This window comes from Vidua macroura, unplaced genomic scaffold, assembly GCF_024509145.1.
Source record: "Vidua macroura isolate BioBank_ID:100142 unplaced genomic scaffold, ASM2450914v1 whyUn_scaffold_228, whole genome shotgun sequence".
Classification (NCBI taxonomy): Eukaryota; Metazoa; Chordata; class Aves; order Passeriformes; family Viduidae; genus Vidua; species Vidua macroura.
Genome location: NW_026530596.1, coordinates 14,638 through 33,867, shown reverse-complemented (window position 1 = coordinate 33,867; position 19,230 = coordinate 14,638). Strand labels below are relative to the sequence as shown.

Genomic DNA, 19,230 nt, shown 5'->3' with positions numbered 1-19,230 from the left:
CCGCCCCCCGCTTGGCCACGCCTCTCAGCCACACCCTGCTTAGCCCCGCCCCTTTCGCCCGTGTGGGCGGGGTCAATAAATCCCTGAGCTGCTGGCGCTGGGTGGCTGCTGCTGGGGGGGCGGGGCCTGGGGCACCCCCAAAATTTGGGGGGGGAGTGGTGGGGGGAGGTACCCGGGCACACCTGGGGCACACCTGGGGAGAGGTGGGCACACACCTGGGGGCACATGGGCACACCTGGTGACATCTGGGGACGCCTGGGCACATCTGCACACGCTTGGGGATCACCTGGGCACTCCCAGGACACACCTGGGGCACACCTGGACACTCCCGGGGCACACCTGAGACCCACCTGGGGACACCTAGGGCACCTAGGCGCACCTGGGGGCACACCAGGACACTCCCGGGGCACATCTGGGGCATACCTGGGCACAACTGAGACACATCTGGGGACACCTGGGCTCACCTGGGCTCACCTGGGGACACCTGGCCACACCTGGCCACACCTGGCCACACCTGGGACACACCCGGGGCAGGTACGGGCTGGGGGGGGGGCACAGGCCGCGCTGTCCCGGCCGCACTCGGCGCGCGGGCAGGTTTTGTCGCCGATAGAGGGGCGGTCATGTCGCGACATGCGACCGCGATGGGGGCGGGGGGAGGGGAAGGACACAGCCCGGGACCTCCCGCCCGCCAGGGGGCGCCCGAGCGGCGGCCGCGCGGTGATGACGCGCTTCCGGCGATGACGTCAGAAGCAGCATGGCGGCGGCGGAGAAGGCGCAGCGCTACGAGGCGTTCGTCAGCGACGTCCTGCAGCGCGACCTGAGGTGGGCGACGTCATATCGCGACTGAAACCCCGCCCACGCGACACCCCGGGCCTCCCCTCCGCGCTCCGGCCACGCCCCCTCTGCCCCACCCTCAATAACCGCGTTGTGGCCACGCCCACTGAGCCGGAGGCCACGCCTGTTTTTGCTGCCGCGCCCCCTGCACATCAACCCCGCTCATTCATAATACCCGCGTGTTGTGGCCACGCCCTTTCACCCTGAGGGCACGCCTATTTCGTGGCCACGCCCCCTCTGGCTCATAATAGTGGCCGCGTTTGTGGCCACACCCACTCAGGCTGAGGCTGTTTCATGGCCACGCCCCCACATCATCCCCTTCCATTCACCTTGATGCCACGCCTGTTTTGTGGCCACGCCCCCTCAACCCCACCCATTCAGCTTGTTGCCACGCCTATTTTATGGCCACGCCCCACATCAACCCCACCCATGCACTGCAAGGCCACGGCTATTTTGCGGCCACGCCCCTCCACCTCAACAGAGCGACTGCCTGTTGTGGCCACGCCCATTCACCGTTAAACCACGCCCATTTCGCGACCACGCCCGTCCACGCATTGCGCGCTGCGACCACGCCCGTTCCCCGCGAGACCACGCCCGTTTCGCGGCCACGCCCCCTCCGCCTAGCGCCCTGCGCGCTGTGGCCACGCCCGTTTGGTTGGCCCCGCCCCCCGGCGAGGCCCCGCCCCGCTGAGCAGCGCCCCCCGCAGGCGGGTGCAGGAGCAGCGCGACGCCGTCTTCGAGCAGCAGGCGCAGGTGCTGCAGCTGCGCTCCGCCCTCGCCCGCCTCCAGGTGCGCGGGGCGTGGCCTAAGGGGGCGTGGTTTATGGGTGGGGCTTGGGGAGGGGCCTGGAGGGGAACTGGGGGGGGTCTGGAGGGGGTTTGGGGGGATATTGGGGGTGTTTTGGGGGGTGGGGTTGGGAGACTTTGGGGGGATTTGGAGGGTGGGGGGGATTTTTGGGGGTCTCGTGGGTGGATTTGGGGGCGATTAGGGGTCTCGTGGGGGGGGTTAGGTGGGATTTGGGGGATTTTGGGGAGGTTTGGTGGGGTTTGGGGATCTCGTGGGGGGGTTTGGGGGTCTCTGGGGAGATTTGGGGTCCCCGGAGGTGTTTGGGGCTCTCTGTGTGACCCCGGGGGTCCCGGGGGGTTTCGGGGTCCCCAGGACGTCGCCGCCCCCCTGCACACCCAGGTGGATCTCGGCTGCAATTTCTTCGTCAGCGCCGAAGTGTGAGTGGGGCTGGCACCCCAAAAACCTCCTCAGACCCCCCAAAACCCTCCTCAGATCCCAAAAACCTCCTCAGATCCCAAAAAAATCTTCTCAGAGCCCCAAAAACCTCCTCAGGTCCCCAAAAACCTCCTCAGACCCCCCCCCCAAATCTACTTAGACCCCCCCTAAATCTTCCCCAGATTCCTCAAAAACCCCTACAGGACCCCCAAAACTCCCCAGGACCCCCCTGGGCACCTTTGGGACCCCAATCCCCTTTTAGGATAACTCCAAAATTCCCTGTGAGATCCCAAAATCTCCCCAGGGAGCCCCTAAATCCCCTAAATTCGATTCCCCTGAGCCTCCCCAACCCCCAGGACCCCCCAAAAACCCCTCGGGGCTCCCCCTGACCCCTTTTCTCCCCCGGCCGTGCCCCCAGCCCGGACCCCCGGCGCGTTTTCGTGGCTCTGGGCTTCGGCTTCTTCGCGGAGCTGACGCTGCCCGAGGCCCTCCGGCACCTGGAGCGCCGCAGTTCCCTCCTGCAGAGGTGAGACCGCCCGGCCACGCCCCCTGGGCACGCCCCAGACACGCCCAGGCCACGCCCACACACATTGGACACGCCCCATGGTGTTGGGTAGTGACCCTCTGTCATTCTGCCGTGGCCACGCCCCCATGCTCAAGGGCCACGCCCCTTTGTTGAGACCACACCCATCGAGGTCACACCCCCTTGGGGAGCCACGCCCCAATGCCACGCCCCAATCCCGCTGCATTTGGGGTGGGAGGAGGTGCCCACGCCCCTTTTGGACCACACCCACTTAGGCCCCACCCTTTTGCGCTCACCTGTGGCCACAGGCGGCTCCAGAGGGGCAAACCACGCCCCCTTTGGCCACACCCATACCATAAAATGAGATCACATCCCCACCCCATGACCAAAATAAGAGTGTCCTTAAGCAGGCCACGCCCACACGACCCAGGCCACACCCGCACCATAAAAGGAAAGCACATCCCCACCCCCATGACAAAAAAGGGCGTGGTCTCATCATGCCAATCAGACCACGCCCACTCAGGAGCCCCCACCCTTCCCATGCCCCTCCTACCAAAGCCCCGCCCCATTAAGCCCCGCCCCTTGCAGGCTCAGCGATTCCCTGACGCGCGACGGGGCCAAGATCCGCGCCCACATCCGGCTGGTGCTGGAGGTAACCCCGCCCCCTCGCCTGGCCACACCCCCTCACCTGAGGGCCACGCCCCCTCACCTCCAGGCCACGCCCCCAATGTTTGCCCCTCCCCCAGGGCCTGCGGGAGCTGCAGGGGCTGCAGGAGCCCCCCGTGACCTCTGACCCCTGAGCGATTCGGACACCTGCGCTGGCCCCGCCCCCTCACCTGTGTGTAAAGCCGGAGTAACCTGTGTGTAAAACATGAGTAAAGCGGAGTTTTTTACACCTGGGAGTGACCTGCGTGTAAAGCTGGGGCACAGGGGAGGGAGCTGGGAGTAACCCCGGAGTAACCCCGGAGTAACCTGGGATACCTGGAGTAAACTTGGAGTACCCAGCGGAACCCTGGAGTACCTGGAGTGACTGCAGGGCAGTCGTGGAGTAACCTGTGGGTAAACTGAGAGTAACGCCTGCGCAACTGCTGAGTGACCCCCGAGTAAACTCACTGTAACTGCTGAGTAACCCTCGAGTAACCTCACCGTAACTGCTGAGTAACCCCTGAGTAACCTCACCATAAATGCTGAGTAACCCCTGGGCAGCTGCTGAGTAAATAACGGCTGAGTAACCCCTGAGTGAGCTCAGAGTAGCCCCTGAGTAGCGCTGGAGTCACCTCGGAGCAGCCTTGTTCACTTCGGAGCAAACACGGAGTAACCCCGGGGGTCCCAAAAAAAGGGGCGGAGCCTCATTAGGGTCATCCCCGCCCCCTCCCCCTGAGGGGCGTGTTGTTGGGGTGGGGGAGGGGCGGGTGGGGGTGGCACAGAATTGGAGGAGGGGTCGCTGTGACGTCACTGTGACGTCACTGCAGCTGGGGCTTCCCCAAAGGGAATTCCCCCCCAGCTTTCCCTGCTGGGGAATTCGGGGGGCGGGTCCCAAACAGCCCCACCCCCCTGAGCCCCTCCCCCTCCGTGCCCTCATAAGCCCCGCCCCCTTTCACCCCTCCCCACCACCGCTCCTTTCCCGCCCTTTGCGCTGACGTCACCCGGCTCTTAGCCCCGCCCCTCCAGCGCGTTGTCCCGCCCCTCACACTGCTGTCACTCGGCGCTTAGCCCCGCCCCTCAGCGCGTTGCCCCGCCCTCCGCGCTGACGTCACCCGGCTCCGCCCCCGCCGCCATCTTGCGCCGCCGCCGCCGCCGCTCCCGCCGCTCCCGCCCGGCCCGGCCCGGCCCGGCCCCACCGGAGCCGCCCGCGGGGTCGGGCCCGGCCCCGCCATGGCCGAGGATTTCTGGGAGGCTCCGCGCCGCTGAGCCGGTAACGGGAACCCCCGAGCCCCCGGGAACCACCGGGAACAACCGGGAACCCCCCGGGATCCCCCGGGATCCCCCCGGAGCCGCGGCCGCTGTGAGGGCACCGGGGGGGAGGGGAGGGGAGGAGGCCACGCCCCCTCGGGCCACGCGCGGGGGGAGGGGGGCACCGGGGGGTTCAGGTGGGCAGGAGGGGCGCAGGTGTGTGGAGGGGGAGGGGGAGGAGCCGGGTGTGCCCAGGTGTGAGGGGGTGCCCAGGTGTGCCCAGGTGTGAGGGGGTGCCCAGGTGTGCAGGGTGTGAGGGGTGCCCAGGTGTGCCCAGGTGTGAGGGGTGCCCAGGTGTGCCCAGGTGTGCCCGGGTGTGAGGGGTGCCCAGGTGTGCCCAGGTGTGCAGGGGGTGCCCGGGTGTGCAGGGTGGGCCCCAGGTGGGCTGAGCAGCTCCCAGGTGCTCAGGGTGAGTCCAGGTGTGCAGGGGGTGCCCGGGGGTGCCCAGGTGTGCAGGGCCCTCATGGGTGCAGTGACCCCAGGTGTTCATGGTGTGCCCAGGTGTGCCCAGGTGTTCATGGTGTGCCCAGGTGTGCTCAGCTGTGCCCAGGTGTTCATGGTGTGCCCAGCTGTGCTCAGGTGTGCCGGGCACGCAGGTGTGCAGTGACCCCAGGTGTTCAGGCTGTGCCCAGCTGTGCCCAGCTGTGCTCAGGTGTTCAGGCTGTGCCCAGCTGTGCCCAGCTGTGCTCAGGTGTTCAGGCTGTGCCCAGCTGTGCCCAGGTGTGCTCAGGTGTTCAGGCTGTGCCCAGCTGTGCTCAGGTGTTCAGGCTGTGCCCAGCTGTGCCCAGCTGTGCTCAGGTGTTCAGGCTGTGCCCAGCTGTGCCCAGCTGTGCTCAGGTGTTGCCCGCAGGGCTGGCCATGGACCGGATGAAGAAGATCAAGCGGCAGCTGTCGATGACGCTGCGGGGGGGCCGCGCCCCCGACAAGGGCCTGGGGGACCCCCGCGATGGCACCGGCAGCGACAGCGGTGAGCGCTGGCCCTTTAAGGGGGGCCCCGCCCCCTCTCAGCGAGCCCCGCCCCCCCAAAGTGGGGAGCTGGCCCTTTAAGAAGGAGCGGGTTGGGGGTGCCTGGCCCTTTAAGAAGGTGGGGGCAGGGTTAGGGGTGCCTGGGCCTTTAAAAGCTTTGGGGGTGATGGGAAGGAGATTGAGGGGTGCCTGTCCCTTTAAGAGGGTACGTATTCCTTTTAGAGGGTGCCTGGCCCTTTAAGAAGGCAGGGGGAGGGCACAGTTTTGGGGTACCTGTGTCTTTAAGAGAGTGCCTGGCTCTTTAAGAGAGTCCCTGTCCCTTTAAGAAGGTGGCGGGGGTACAGATTTGGGGTCCTGTCCCTTTAAGAGGGTGCCTGGCCCTTTAAGAAGTGATGGGCTGGCAGTTTTGGGGTGCCTGTCCCTTTAAGAAGCTGGGGGGGCACATTTTGGGGTGCCTGTCCCTTTAAGAAGCCATGGGGGGGGGCACGTTTTGGGGTGCCTGTCCCTTTAAGACCCCCCCCAGCAGGACACGGCCCCTTTAAGAGCCGGGGGTCCCCTCCTGTCCCCCCCCGTGTCCCCCGGGCTCCTTCCGTGTCCCCCCCTCCCCATCTGTCCCCTGTCCCCCCCCCCGTGTCCGTCCATCTGTCCCCGTGTCCTGTCCCCGGTGCCCCCCCAGGTGCCACCACCTGTCCCCGGTGCCACCGGCCGCGCGCTGTCCCCGTGTCACCTCCGTGTCCCCAAATTGGGGGGGGGGGGGCACAGTGTGGCACCCCTGGGGACCTTTGGGGACATTGGGGGTGGTCCCTGGGGTTTTGGGGTGTCCTTTGGGGGGCTCTTGGGGACATTGGGGGGGATGTTGGGGACATTCGGGGGGACTTTGGGGACATTGTGGGGGGGCTCCTGAGGGGTTTGGGGGGGACATTTGGGGACATTGGGGGGGTCCCTGGGGTTTGGGGGGTCCTTTGGGGGGCTCTTGGGGACACTGCGAGGGTCCCTTCGGGGGTTTTGGGGGGATCCTTTGGGGGTCCCTTGATTTTGGGGCAGGGTTTTGGGGTCCCTTGGGGACATTGGGGGGTCCCTGGGGAGGGGCTTTGGGGACAGTTTGGGGACACGGGGGGGGGGTCCCTTGATTTTGGGGTATTTCGGGTGGGTTTTGGGGGTTTTGGTGTATTTTGGGGGGGGTTGGGATATTTTGGGTGGGTTTTGGGGGTTTTGGTGTATTTTGGGGGGCTTGGGGTGTTTTGGGATACTTTGGGGTGTTTTGGGATATTTTGGAGTGGTTTTGAGGTAGTTTTGGGGTATTTTGGTGGGATTTTTGGGGTGTCGCGGGGGGTTGGGGTTCTTTGGGATATTTTGGGATATTTGGGGTTATTTTGGGTTATTTTGAGGTATTTCGGGCTGGTTTTGGGGTATTTGGGGTTATTTTGGGGTATTTTGGGGGGGTTGGGATATTTTGGGGTTCTTTTGGGGTATTTGGGGTTATTTTGGGATATTTTGGGGTGTTTTAGGTTGTTTGGGGTTATTTCGGGGTGTTTTGGGTTATTTTGGGGTATTTGGGGTATTTTGGGGTCCCTGACCCCCCCCCGCCGTGTCCCCAGAGCCGGGGGGGGACGAGGCCCGGATGGGGTCGGACGGGGAGAGCGACCCCCCCTCGGGGACGTCCTCGGAGGAGGTGGCGTCACCCGTGAGGCTGCGGCAGCACCCGCGGCACGGCGCCTGCGAGGTGGGACTGGGCAAACTGGGGGGACTGGGGGGACTGGGGGGACTGGGGGGGACTGGGGGGGACTGGGAGCACTGGGGGGAGTGGGAGGGACTGGGGGGACTGGGAGGGACTGGGAGGGACTAGGGGGACTGGGAGGGACTGGGAAGAACTGGGCTGAAAAGAGCTGAACTGGGAGTGCTGGGAGGGCACTGGGAGCACTGGTGTGAAGCGGGAGCTGGGCTGAACTGGGAGCCCTGATGTGAACTGGGAGGGCACTGGGCTGAACTGGGCTGAACTGGGAGGGCACTGGGCTGAACTGAGAGGGCACTGGGCTGAACTGGGCTGAACTGGGAGGGCTCTGGGCTGAACTGGGAGGGCTCTGGGCAGAACTGGGAGGGCTCTGGGCTGAACTGGGAGGGCTCTGGGCTGAACTGGGAGGGCTCTGGGCTGAACTGGGAGGGCTCTGGGCTGAACTGGGCTGAACTGGGAGGGCACTGGGCTGAACTGGGCTGAACTGGGAGGGCTCTGGGCTGAACTGAGAGGGCTCTGGGCAGAACTGGGAGGGCTCTGGGCTGAACTGGGAGGGCTCTGGGCAGAACTGGGAGGGCTCTGGGCTGAACTGGGAGGGCTCTGGGCTGAACTGGGAGGGCTCTGGGCTGAACTGGGCTGAACTGGGAGGGCACTGGGCTGAACTGGGAGCCCTGGTGTGACCCCGGCCCGTCCCCAGGACGTCACCAAGCGCCTGTCCCTGCCCGCCGACACCCGCCTGCCCGAGGGGGGGCTGGGGCTGCCCGGGGCCCTGAGCCGCCGCCTGCGCCGCGTCTCGCTGGTGCGTCCCAGTGCGGACCAGTATGGACCAGTATGGGCTGGTGTAGACCAGTATGGACCAGTATGGGCTGGTGTAGACCAGTATGGGCCAGTATGGGCTGGTATAAACCAGTATGGACCAGTATGGACTGGTATAGACCGGTGTGGGCTGGTATAGACCAGTGCGGACCGGTATGGGCTGGTGTAGACCAGTAGGGACCAGTATGGGCTGGTATAGACCAGTATGGGCCAGTATGGGGTAGTATGGACCAGTATAGACCAGTACAGACCAGTATGGACCAGTATGGGCCAGTATGGGCTCTTATAGATCAGTAGACCACTATGGATCAGTATGGACTAGTATAAACCAGTATGGACCAATATAGACCAGTAGGGGTCGGTATAGACCAGCGCAGACCAGTGTGGGTCAGTATAAACTGATATAAACTAGTATAGACCAGTATGGACCAGTATGGACCAGTATAAACCAGTATAGACCAGTATGGAGCGGGAGGGCTGGGGTGACCCCCAGTTCTCCCAGTTCTCCCAGTAACCGCCTTCCCCCCGCCAGTCGGAAATCGGCTTCGGGAAGCTGGAGACGTACGTGAAACTGGACAAACTGGGAGAGGTGAGGGCACGGGGTCACCCGTGCCACCTGTGTGTCACATCTGTGTCACCCGTGCCACCTGTGTGTCACCTGTGTGTCACATCTGTGTCACATCTGCGTCACCTGTCACCTGTGCCACCTGTGTGTCACATCTGTGTCACCTGTCACCTGTGTGTCACATCTGTGTCACATCTGTGTCACCTGTCACCTGTGCCACCTGTGTGTCACATCTGTGTCATCTGTCACCTGTGACACCTGTGCCACCTGTGTGTCACATCTGTGTCATCTGTCACCTGTGACACCTGTGCCACCTGTGTGTCACATCTGTGTCATCTGTCACCTGTGTGTCACATCTGTGTCACCTGTGCCACCTGTGTGTCACCTGTGTGTCACATCTGTGTCACCTGTGCCACCTGTGTGTCACCTGTGTGTCACATCTGTGTCACCTGCCACCTGTGCCACCTGTGTGTCACATCTGTGTCACATCTGTGTCACCTGTCACCTGTGTCATCCGTGTGTCACCTGTGTTATCTCCGTGTCCCCCAGGGCACGTACACCCTGGTGTACAGGTGTCCCTGCTGATGTCCCCATGTCCCCAGCGTGTCCCCAATGTCCCCTGTCCCCAGGGCACGTACGCCACGGTGTACAAGGGCCGCAGCAAGCTGACCGAGAACCTGGTGGCGCTGAAGGAAATCCGGCTGGAGCACGAGGAGGGGGCGCCCTGCACGGCCATCCGCGAGGGTGGGACACTGGGGGGACACTGGGGACACTGGGGGGACACCCTGGGGACACCCTGGGGACACTGGGGACAATGGGGACACAGCCTGCACGGCCATCCGCGAGGGTGGGACACTGGGGGGACACTGGGGACACTGGGGGGACATTGGGGATACCCTGGGGACACCCTGGGGACATTGGGGGGACATTGGGGACACTGGGGACACAGCCTGCATGGCCATCCGCGAGGGTGGGACACTGGGGGACACTGGGGGGACACTGGGGACACTGGGGACACCCTGGGGACAATGGGGACACAGCCTGCACAGCCATCCACGAGGGTGGGACACTGGGGACACACTGGGGACATTGGGGACACCCTGGGGACACAGCCTGCACGGCCATCCGCGAGGGTGGGACACTGGGGACACACTGGGGACACACTGGGGACAATGGGGACACAGCCTGCACGGCCATCCGCGAGGGTGGGACACTGGGGGGACACTGGGGACACACTGGGGACACTGGGGGGACACTGGGGACACTGGGGGGACACCCTGGGGACATTGGGGACACTGGGGGTCGCTGTGGTGGGGAGGGGTCAGGGCGGTCTGGGGGTGGCTCCCACGAGGGCTGAGGCCACTGAACTTCTGTGTCCCCTCCCGTGCCCACCCCTTGTCCCCCTCGTGTCCCCTCCCGTGTCCCCCCCATGTCCCCCCCAATGTCCCCAATGTCCCCAATGTCCCCTGTCCCCCCGGTGTCCCCGCAGTGTCGCTGCTGCGGGATCTCAAGCACGCCAACGTGGTGACGCTGCACGACATCGTGCACACGCCGCAGTGCCTGACGCTGGTCTTCGAGTACCTGGTGAGCCCCAAAATACCCCAAAATCACCCCAAATCCACCCCAAAATCACCCTAAAAATCACCCCAAAATCCACCCCAAAAATCCACCCAAAATCACCCCAAAATCCACCCCAAAATCCACCCAAATTCACCCCAAAATCACCCCAAATCCACCCCAAAATCACCCCAAAATCACCCTAAAATCACCCAAAAATCACCCCAAAATCCACCCCAAAATTCATACCAAAATCCACCCAAAAATCACCCTAAAAATCCTCCAAAAATCATCCCAAAATCACCCCAAATCCACCCCAAAATCCACCCCAAATCACCCTAAAATCACCCTAAATCACCTCAAATTCACCCTAAAATCCACCCCAAAATCACCCCAAAATCCCCCCTGAAAATCCCCCCTGAAATTCACCCGAGGACCCCAAAATCCCCTCCAGGGACTCTCAAACCCCCCAAATCCCCCAAAATCTGGGATTTTCTGTTTTTTTTTCCCCCAGGACCGGGACCTCAAGCAGTACCTGGATGATTGTGGGAACGTCATCAGCATGCACAACGTCAGGGTGAGGGGATTTGGGGCATTTTGGGGGTTTTTGGGGTGTTTTGGGGATTTGGGGGGGATTTGGGGGGTTTTGGGGGAATTTTGGGGGGCTATTGGGGGAGATTTGGGGGGATTTTGAGGCCATCAGCATGCACAATGTCAGGGTGAGGGGATTTGGAGGATTTTGGGGGTGGTTTGGGGATTTGGGGAGGATTTGGGGAGATTTGGGGTGATTTTGGGGGATTTGTAGGGTTTTGGGGAGATTTTGGGGGGATTTGGGGGGATTTTGGGGGGTCTGGGGTTTTTTTTTAGGCCATCAGCATGCACAACGTCAGGGTGAGGGGGTTTGGGGTTTTTTTTGTGATTTTGGGGGGATTTTGGGGTGTTTGGGGAGGGTTTTGGGGGGATTTGGGGTGCTTTTGGGGGAATTTTGGGGTCATCAGCATGCACGACGTCAGGGTGAGGGGGTTTGGATTTTTTGGGGGCAATTTTGGGGAGGTTTTGGGGGGATTTTGGGGCTCCAGGGTCTCTCAGGGAGGTTTAGGAGCCACAGAGGAACCAGGATTGTCCCTGGGTGTCCCCGAGGGTCCCCTGGATGTCCCCAGGGTGTCTCTGGGTGTCCCTTGGGTGTCCTTGTCTGTCCCTGGGTGTCCCCGAGGGTCCCCTGGGTGTCCCTTGTCTGTCCCCAGGGCTCCCTTGTCCGTCCCCTGGGTGTCCCCAGGTGTCCCCTGTCTGTCCCTGGGTGTCCCTCAGTGTCCCCTGTCTGTCCCCTCTCTGTCCCCGAGGGTCCCCTGGGTGTCCCTGGGTGTCCCTTGGATGCCCCCAATGGTCCCCTGGGTGTCCCCAAGGTGCTCCTGCCTGTCCCCTGATGTCCCTTGTCTGTCTCTCACTGTCCTTGTCTGTCCCCTGGATGTCCCTGAGGGTCCCCTGGGTGTCCCCTGTCTGTCCCTGGGTGTCCCCTCTCTGTCCCCGAGGGTTCCTTGGGTGTCCCTGGATGTCCCTTGGATGCCCCCAATGGTCCTTTGTCTGTCCCTGTCTGTCCCCTGTCTGTCCCCTGTCTGTCCCCTGTGTGTCCCCTGCCTGTCCCCTGTCTGTCCCCTGTCTGTCCCCTGTGTGTCCCCTGCCTGTCCCCTGTCTGTCCCCTGTCTGTCCCGTGTCTGTCCCCTGTCTGTCCCCTGTCTGTCCCCTGTGTGTCCCCTGCCTGTCCCCTGTCTGTCCCCTGTCTGTCCCCTGTGTGTCCCCTGCCTGTCCCCTGTCTGTCCCCTGTCTGTCCCCTGTCTGTCCCCTGTGTGTCCCGTGTCTGTCCCGTGTCTGTCCCTTGGGTGTCCCCTGTCTGTCCCCTGCCTGTCCCCTGCCTGTCCCCTGTGTGTCCCCTGCCTGTCCCCTGTCTGTCCCCTGTGTGTCCCCTGCCTGTCCCCTGCCTGTCCCCTGCCTGTCCCCTGTCTGTCCCCTGTGTGTCCCCTGCCTGTCCCCTGTCTGTCCCCTGTGTGTCCTCTGTCTGTCCCTTGTCTGTCCCTTTTCTGTCCCTGCGGGTCCCCTGGGTGTCCCTGGATGTCCCTAATGGTCCCATGGGTGTCCCTTGTCTGTTCTCTGTCTGTCTCGTGTCTGTCCCCTGTCTGTCCCCTGTGTGTCCCCTGCCTGTCCCCTGCCTGTCCCCTGCCTGTCCCCTGTCTGTCCCCTGTGTGTCCCCTGCCTGTCCCCTGCCTGTCCCCTGTGTGTCCCCGGTGTCCCCGAGTGTCCCCAGCCCGTTTTTGGGGGGGCAGCTGTTCCTGTTCCAGCTCCTGCGGGGTCTCGCCTTCTGCCACCGCCACAAGGTTCTGCACCGCGACCTCAAACCCCAGAACCTGCTGCTCAGCCGCCGCGGGGACCTGAAACTGGCGGATTTCGGTCAGGGCACCCCAAAACTGCCCTGGCACCCCCAAAAACCTGATCGGGGACCCCAGAAACTGATCTGGGACCCCTAAAACCTGATCTGGGACCCTTAAAACCTGATCTGGGACCCCAAAAGCTGCCCTGGGACCCCTAAAACCTGATCTGGGACTCCAAAAACTGACCTGGGACCCCAAAAACTGATCTGGGACCCCAAAAAAACTGATCTGGGACCCCAAAAACCTGATCTGGGATCCCAAAAAACTGCCCTGGGACCCCAAAAACCTGATCTGGGACCCTTAAAACCTGATCTGGGACCCCAGAAACCTGACCAGGGACCCCAAAATCTGATCTGGGACCCCAAAAACTGCCCTAGCATCCAAAAAAACTGCTCTGGGACCCCAAAAACTGCCCTGGGGCCCCCAAAACCTCATCTGGGACCCCAAAACCTAATCTGGGACCCCTAAAACCTAACCAGGGACCTCAAAAACCTGTCCTGGCACCCCAAAAACCTCACCTGGCACCCCAAAACCCCCTCAGAGCTCCACAAAACTGCCCAGGACCCCATTTTGTGCCACCCTCAACCCAATTTTTGCCCCCCAGCCCCATTTGGTGCCCCCCTGACCCATTTGGTGCCCCCCTGACCCATTTGGTGCCCCCCTGACCCATTTGGTGCCCCCCCAGCCCCTTTTGGTGCCCCCCTGACCCTTTTGGTGCCCCCCTGACCCATCTGGTGCCCCCCAGGCCTGGCCCGGGCCAAGTCCATCCCCACCAAGACGTTCTCCAGCGAGGTGGTGACGCTGTGGTACCGCCCGCCCGACATCCTGCTGGGCTCCACCGAGTACAGCACCCAGATCGACATGTGGTGGGCACTGGGGGCACTGGGAGGGACTGGGATGGGCACTGGGGGCACTGGGAGGGACTGGGATGGGCACTGGGGGCACTGGGACGGGCACATCCTGCTGGGCTCCACCGAGTACAGCACCCAGATCGACATGTGGTGGGCACTGGGGGCACTGGGATGGGCACTGGGGGCACTGGGAGCACTGGGATGGGCACTGGGAGCACTGGGATGGGCACTGGGATGGGCACTGGGAGCACTGGGATTTACTGAGATGGGCACTGGGAGCACTGGGATGGGCACTGGGATGGGCACTGGGGGCACTGGGAGGGACTGGGATTTACTGGGTTGGGCACTGGGGGCACTGGGATTTACGGGGATGGGCACTGGGGGCACTGGGAGCACTGGGATGGGCACTGGGGGCACTGGGAGCACTGGGATGAGCACTGGGGGCACTGGGAGGGACTGGGGGGGCACTGGGGTCATTTTGGGATTTTTGGGGATCCTATGGGGGCAATTTGGGGATTTTTTGTGTCAGTTTGTGGTTTTTGGAGTAATTTGGGGGATAATTATGGGTTTTTTTTGGGGGTAATTTTGGGGGTTTTTGGGGTCTCTCCTGCCAGGGGTGCCAGTTTGTGGTTTTTGGGGTCGTTTTGGGGATAAATTTGGGGTTTTTGGGGTCTGTCCTGCCAGGGTGTCCGTTTGGAGATTTTGGGGTAATTCTGGGGTAATTTTGGGATCATTTTGGGGATAATTTTGGGGTAATTTTGGGGTTTTTCGGGGTCTCTCCTGCCAGGGGCGTCGGCTGCATCTTCTCGGAGATGGTGACGGGGCGGCCGCTGTTCCCCGGGGCCACCGTGGAGGAGCAGCTGCACTTCATCTTCCGCCTGCTGGGTGGGGATTTGGGGCAAATCCGGGGGGGTTTGGGAAAATTGGGGGGGTTTGGGGGAAATCTGGGGGGATTTGGAAAAATTCGGGGGGATTTGGGGGAAATTCAGGGGGAATTTGGGAGAAATTTGGGGGGGGGGTTGGGGGAAATCTGGGACGATTTGGGAAAACTGGGGGGGGGTTGGGAAAATTGGGGGGATTTGGGGGAATTCAGGGGGATTTGAGAAATTTGGGGGGGGGTTGGGAGAAATTCGGGTGGAAATTGGGTAAATCTGGGCGGTTTTGGGGCAATTCCAGGAGGATTTGGGCAAATCTGGGCGCTTTTGGGGCAATTCCAGGAGGATTTGGGCAAATCTGGGCGGTTTTGGGGCAATTCCAGGAGGATTTGGCAAATCTGGGCGCTTTTGGGGCAATTCCAGGAGGATTTGGGCAAATCTGGGCGCTTTTGGGGCAATTCCAGGAGGATTTGGGCAAATCTGGGCCGTTTTGGGGCAATTCCAGGAGGATTTGGGCAAATCTGGGCGGTTTTGGGGCAATTCCAGGAGGATTTGGGCAAATCTGGGCGGTTTTGGGGCAAAATCCAGGAGGATTTGGGCAAATCTGGGCGCTTTTGGGGCAATTCCAGGAGGATTTGGGCAAATCTGGGAGGTTTTGGGGCAAATCCAGAAGGATTTGGGCAAATCTGGGCGGTTTTGGGGCAAATCCAGGAGGATTTGGGCAAATCTGGGCGCTTTTGGGCCGTCTCGGGGCGCTGGCCCCTGACCCCCCCCGTGTGCCCCCCAGGGACCCGACGGAGGAGACGTGGCCGGGCATCGGTGCCAACGCCGAGTTCCGGGCGCACAAGTACCCGCTGTACCCGCCCGAGGGGCTGCGGCAGCACGCGCCGCGGTGAGCGCCGGCACCTGGGCTGGCACCTGTCCCCGTGGGGTGGCACCTGTCCCCGTGGGGTGGCACCTGGGCTGGCACCTGTCCCCGTGGGGTGGCACCTGGGCTGGCACCTGTCCCATAGAATGGCACCTGTGCCATGGGAGTGGCATGCGTCCCCGTGGGGTGGCACCTGGGGTGGCACCTGTCCCCGTGGGAGTGGCACGTGGGGGTGGCACCTGTCCCATAGAATGGCACCTGTGCCATAGTGGTGGCACCTGTCCTGTGGGGTGGCACCTGTGCCATAGAATGGCACCTGTGCCATGGGAGTGGCACCTGTCCCATAGATTGGCACATGGGGGTGGCACCTGTCCTTTGGGGTGGCACCTGTGCCCATGGGAGTGGCACATGGGGCTGGCACCTGTCCCGTGGGGTGGCACCTGTCCATAGAATGGTACCTGTCCCATGAGGGTGGCACCTGTCTTTTCAGGGTGACACCTGTCCTGTGGGTGGCACATGTCCAATGGAGGTGGCACCTGTGCCATAGAATGGCACATGGGGTGGCACCTGTCCCTTGAGGATGTCACCTGTGCCATGGGGGTGGCACCCGTCCCATAGTGGTGGCACATGGGGGTGCCACCTGTCCCCTGGGGTTGGCACATGGGGTGGCACCTGTCCTTTGAAGTGGCAGCTGTCCCATAGTGGTGGCACCTGTCCCCTGAGTCCCTTTGTCCCCCCAGGTTGGACCAGGATGGCGCCGACCTCCTGGGGCAGCTGCTGCAGGTGAGCTGGGCGTGGCCTCTGCCGACCACGCCCCTTTGACCACACCCAAATGACCACACCCCTGCCAAGTGGGCGTGGCCTCCCCACATCCCTCCCACACCGAGGTGGTGGGGGTGTGGCCACGCCCCTTTGCTGGATGGGGTGGGGTTTGGCATAGCCACGCCCGTTTGTGGGCGTGTCCCACGGGTGGGCGTGGCCTGACGGGGGCGGGGCAGTTCGAGGGGCGGCGGCGGCTGCCGGCGGCGGAGGCCATGGGACACGCCTTCTTCAGCTGCCTGGGGCCGCGCGTCAGCGCCCTGCCCGACAGTGAGTGGGCGGGGCTTCGGGGCGGGCTTCGACAGTGAGTGGGCGGGGCTTCGGGGGCGGGGCTTCGCCTGGGTGGGGCACTGGGGGTGGGGCTTTGTGTGGGTGTGGCATTGGGGGGTGGCGCCAGTGGGGAAGGGTTTGGGGGTGGGGCATTGGAATGGGTGGGGCACTGGGGGGCGGGGCTTCACATGGGTGTGGCAATGGGGGTGGGGCTTCACATGGGTGTGGCACTGGGTTGGGGCTTGACATGGGTGGGGCTCTGGGGATGGGGCTTCATATGGGTGTGGCAATGGGGGCGGGGATTCTGTGTAGCACTGTGGGCGGGGCTTCTGTGGGTGTGGCAATTGGGCGGGGCTTAACGTGGGTGTGGCACTGGGGGAGGCGCTTCCATGGGTGTGGCAATTGGGCGGGGCTTGACACGGGTGGCACCTTTAATGGAGTTTTGGGGGTGGGGCATTGAGGGTGGGGGCTGTGAGGGGCGGGGCTTAGAGTGGGGGTGTGGCTTGTCTGGGCAGGGCTCTTCCATGGGTGGAGCTGTGCTGTAGGCGGGGCTGAACCAAAGGTGGGTGTGGCTATGCAAATCAGGGGGTGTGTTTTTTTGGGGTGACCACACCCCTGATTTGGGGTCGCCCCGCCCCCCAGCCACGTCCATCTTCGCGCTGAAGGAGATCCAGCTGCAGAAGGAGCCGGGGCTGCGCTCGGCGCCCCTGCCCCCCACAGGTGGGACCCCAAAACCCCCAACCCCAAAAACCCTGAACCCCAAAAACCTCCTGAACCCCCACCCTGCACCCCTTGAAGCCACACCCCGCCCCTCACAGGGTGCACGGCAATTTTGGGGGGATTTTGGGGTTTTTTTGGGGTGATTTTGGGGTTTCTTTGGGGTTTTTTTTGCATGATTTGGGTTTCTTTAAGGCGGTTTTTGGGGGTTTTCTGGGTGATTTTGGGGTTTTTTGTGGGGTTTCCTGACCTCCTTTTTCCCTGCAGGTTCTTCCGCCTTCCGGGTGCTCGACACCGAGTTCTGATGTTGAGCAGGTGAGGCTCCCCAAAATCTGGGATCAGCCCCCAAAATCCGGGATCAGCCCCCAAAATCTGGGATCAAACCCCAAAATCCGGGATCAGCCCCCAAAATCCGGGATCAGCTCCCCAAAATCCGGGATCAAACCCCCAAAATCTGGGATCAGCCCCCAAAATCAGGGATCAGCCCCCAAAATCTGGGATCAGCTCCCCCAAAATCCGGGATCAAACCCCAAAATCCGGGATCAGCCCCCAAAATCAGGGATCAGCCCCCAAAATCAGGGATCAGCCCCCCAGAATTGGGAATGGGGCGGTGGGCAGCATCTTTGGGGAATGATCCCCAAAATCCCAAAAAAATTCCCCCAAAAATGAGCCCACGCCCCGAAAACCCCGCAAATAAAGCGCCAAAATTTCGGGGAGAACCCCCTGGAATTGGGATCCCCCAAAACCGGAGCAGACCCCGCCTGAAATTCGGGGTTTCGGACGCCCCCAAAATTTACGGGGAGGGACCCCAAAAGAGGGAGGGATAAATTTGGGGGGGGGGGTTTCATCTTTTTGGGTTTTAACTCCTTCCTCTCCCCACAGCCCCCCGGACTGCTGCTGCGCCCCCAGGACCCCCCCAAATCCGGGGCTGGGGTCACCCCAAAAATCCTCCAAACCTTTGGGGACGCCCCAAATCTCCAGGGGGGGGGGGGCTTGGACCGGTGACCCCCCCCCAAAAAATCCCCCTCCCCCCCAAGGAACTGCTGCTGGATTTTGGGGGGTTTCACGTGGGACCCCCATTGTGGGGGGGGTCGGGGGGGGGGGTTTGGGGTCTCCCCCCCGTTTTTTGGGGTCCCCCCCCCCATTTTTTGGGGGTTTCTTTCCCCCCCCAGTTTACGTCGAGTTTTATTTTTGCAAGGCAATATTCTAAAGCAGAGTCTATATGGGCCCCTCCCCCCGGGGCGGGGCCAGAGGGGGTGGAGCCTGAGGGGGGAGGGGCCAAAAAGGGGCGGGGCAGTGGGGGGAGGGGGAGCTTACTCGTGCTTTACTCCGGGGTTACTCGAGGCTGCGGCATCTCCTGGGAGGTTGGGCTTGGTTCACTCCAGGGTTCCTCAGACTTTACACCAAGGCAGCTCAGGCCCAGCTCTGCGGCCACACCTGCCCTACTCCAGCCTTACTCCGCCACTACTCAGCCTCTTCTCACTTGCGGCCGTCGTTCCTCTGCTCCTGCTCTCGGTTACTCCTGAGTTACTCCGGGTTCTTACTCGGAGCCTTCTCAGCTCTTACGTCGAGGTTGCTCAGGACTCGATTCCTACCCAGATTTTACTCCAGAGTTACTCACGGTCAGGGGCGGGCTCTTTATTCGGCTCTTACTCCGCAGTTCCTCAGAATTTACTCTGAGTTTCCTCTGAGTTTTCTCAGCCTTTGAGGTACTCGGGACTTGCAGGCAGGACTTACTCCAGACTTACTCCAGGCTTAGGCGGCTCCTTACTCCACCCTTGCTCAGCTCCCCCTTTTGGGTTGTTTTCCCGTTACTCGCTCCTTGCTCCGGGTGCTTTGATCCTCTTTGCCTTTGCTCGGCCCTTACTCCGCCCTTACTCAGCGCTTCCGCGCTCGCTCAGCCCCTGCCCGGAGCTTCCTCAGCCTTTCCTTGGAGGTCGCTCACTCCTTGCCCAGAGGTTGCTCAGCCTTTACTCAGAGGTTACTCAGCCCCGGGCTCTCCTCTGACGTTCCACAGCGCTCGGCCTGCCCCGCCTTACTCACAGGTTGCTCAGGCCTTACTCACAGGTTGCTCACGCTCACCCCCGTGGTGGCCTTACCACGCTCTAGGGCGGGGGCTCCGCCGCCTTCGCTACTCCACCTTTACTCAGCCGACACAAAGCCCTCCCCCGCTTACTCGAGGTTGCTCAGTCTTTCCTCACGCGTTACTCGCGCTCCGCTCCCCGTGCTGCTCCAGGCCT

At 62.5% G+C, this 19,230-nt stretch overlaps 2 protein-coding genes across 2 annotated transcripts; both read left to right on the top strand.

Moving 5' to 3' along the window:
- Positions 1-720: 720 nt before the first annotated feature.
- On the top strand, positions 721-3,473 carry UXT (ubiquitously expressed prefoldin like chaperone). Its single transcript, XM_053969519.1, has 6 exons — positions 721-822; positions 1,542-1,623; positions 1,993-2,057; positions 2,474-2,581; positions 3,167-3,230; positions 3,325-3,473. The coding sequence occupies exons 1-6, from the start codon at positions 755-757 to the stop codon at positions 3,376-3,378; spliced, it is 441 nt and encodes a 146-aa protein (XP_053825494.1). The 5' UTR covers positions 721-754; the 3' UTR covers positions 3,379-3,473.
- Positions 3,474-4,405: 932 nt separating this feature from the next.
- Positions 4,406-18,192, top strand: CDK16 (cyclin dependent kinase 16). Its single transcript, XM_053969518.1, has 17 exons — positions 4,406-4,493; positions 5,382-5,498; positions 7,096-7,220; positions 7,927-8,028; positions 8,578-8,634; positions 9,240-9,354; positions 10,100-10,194; positions 10,682-10,744; positions 12,486-12,609; positions 13,336-13,456; positions 14,229-14,339; positions 15,104-15,208; positions 15,925-15,967; positions 16,183-16,273; positions 16,916-16,993; positions 17,258-17,305; positions 17,874-18,192. The coding sequence occupies exons 2-16, from the start codon at positions 5,390-5,392 to the stop codon at positions 17,293-17,295; spliced, it is 1,377 nt and encodes a 458-aa protein (XP_053825493.1). The 5' UTR covers positions 4,406-4,493; positions 5,382-5,389; the 3' UTR covers positions 17,296-17,305; positions 17,874-18,192.
- The last annotated feature ends 1,038 nt before the right edge of the window (positions 18,193-19,230 follow it).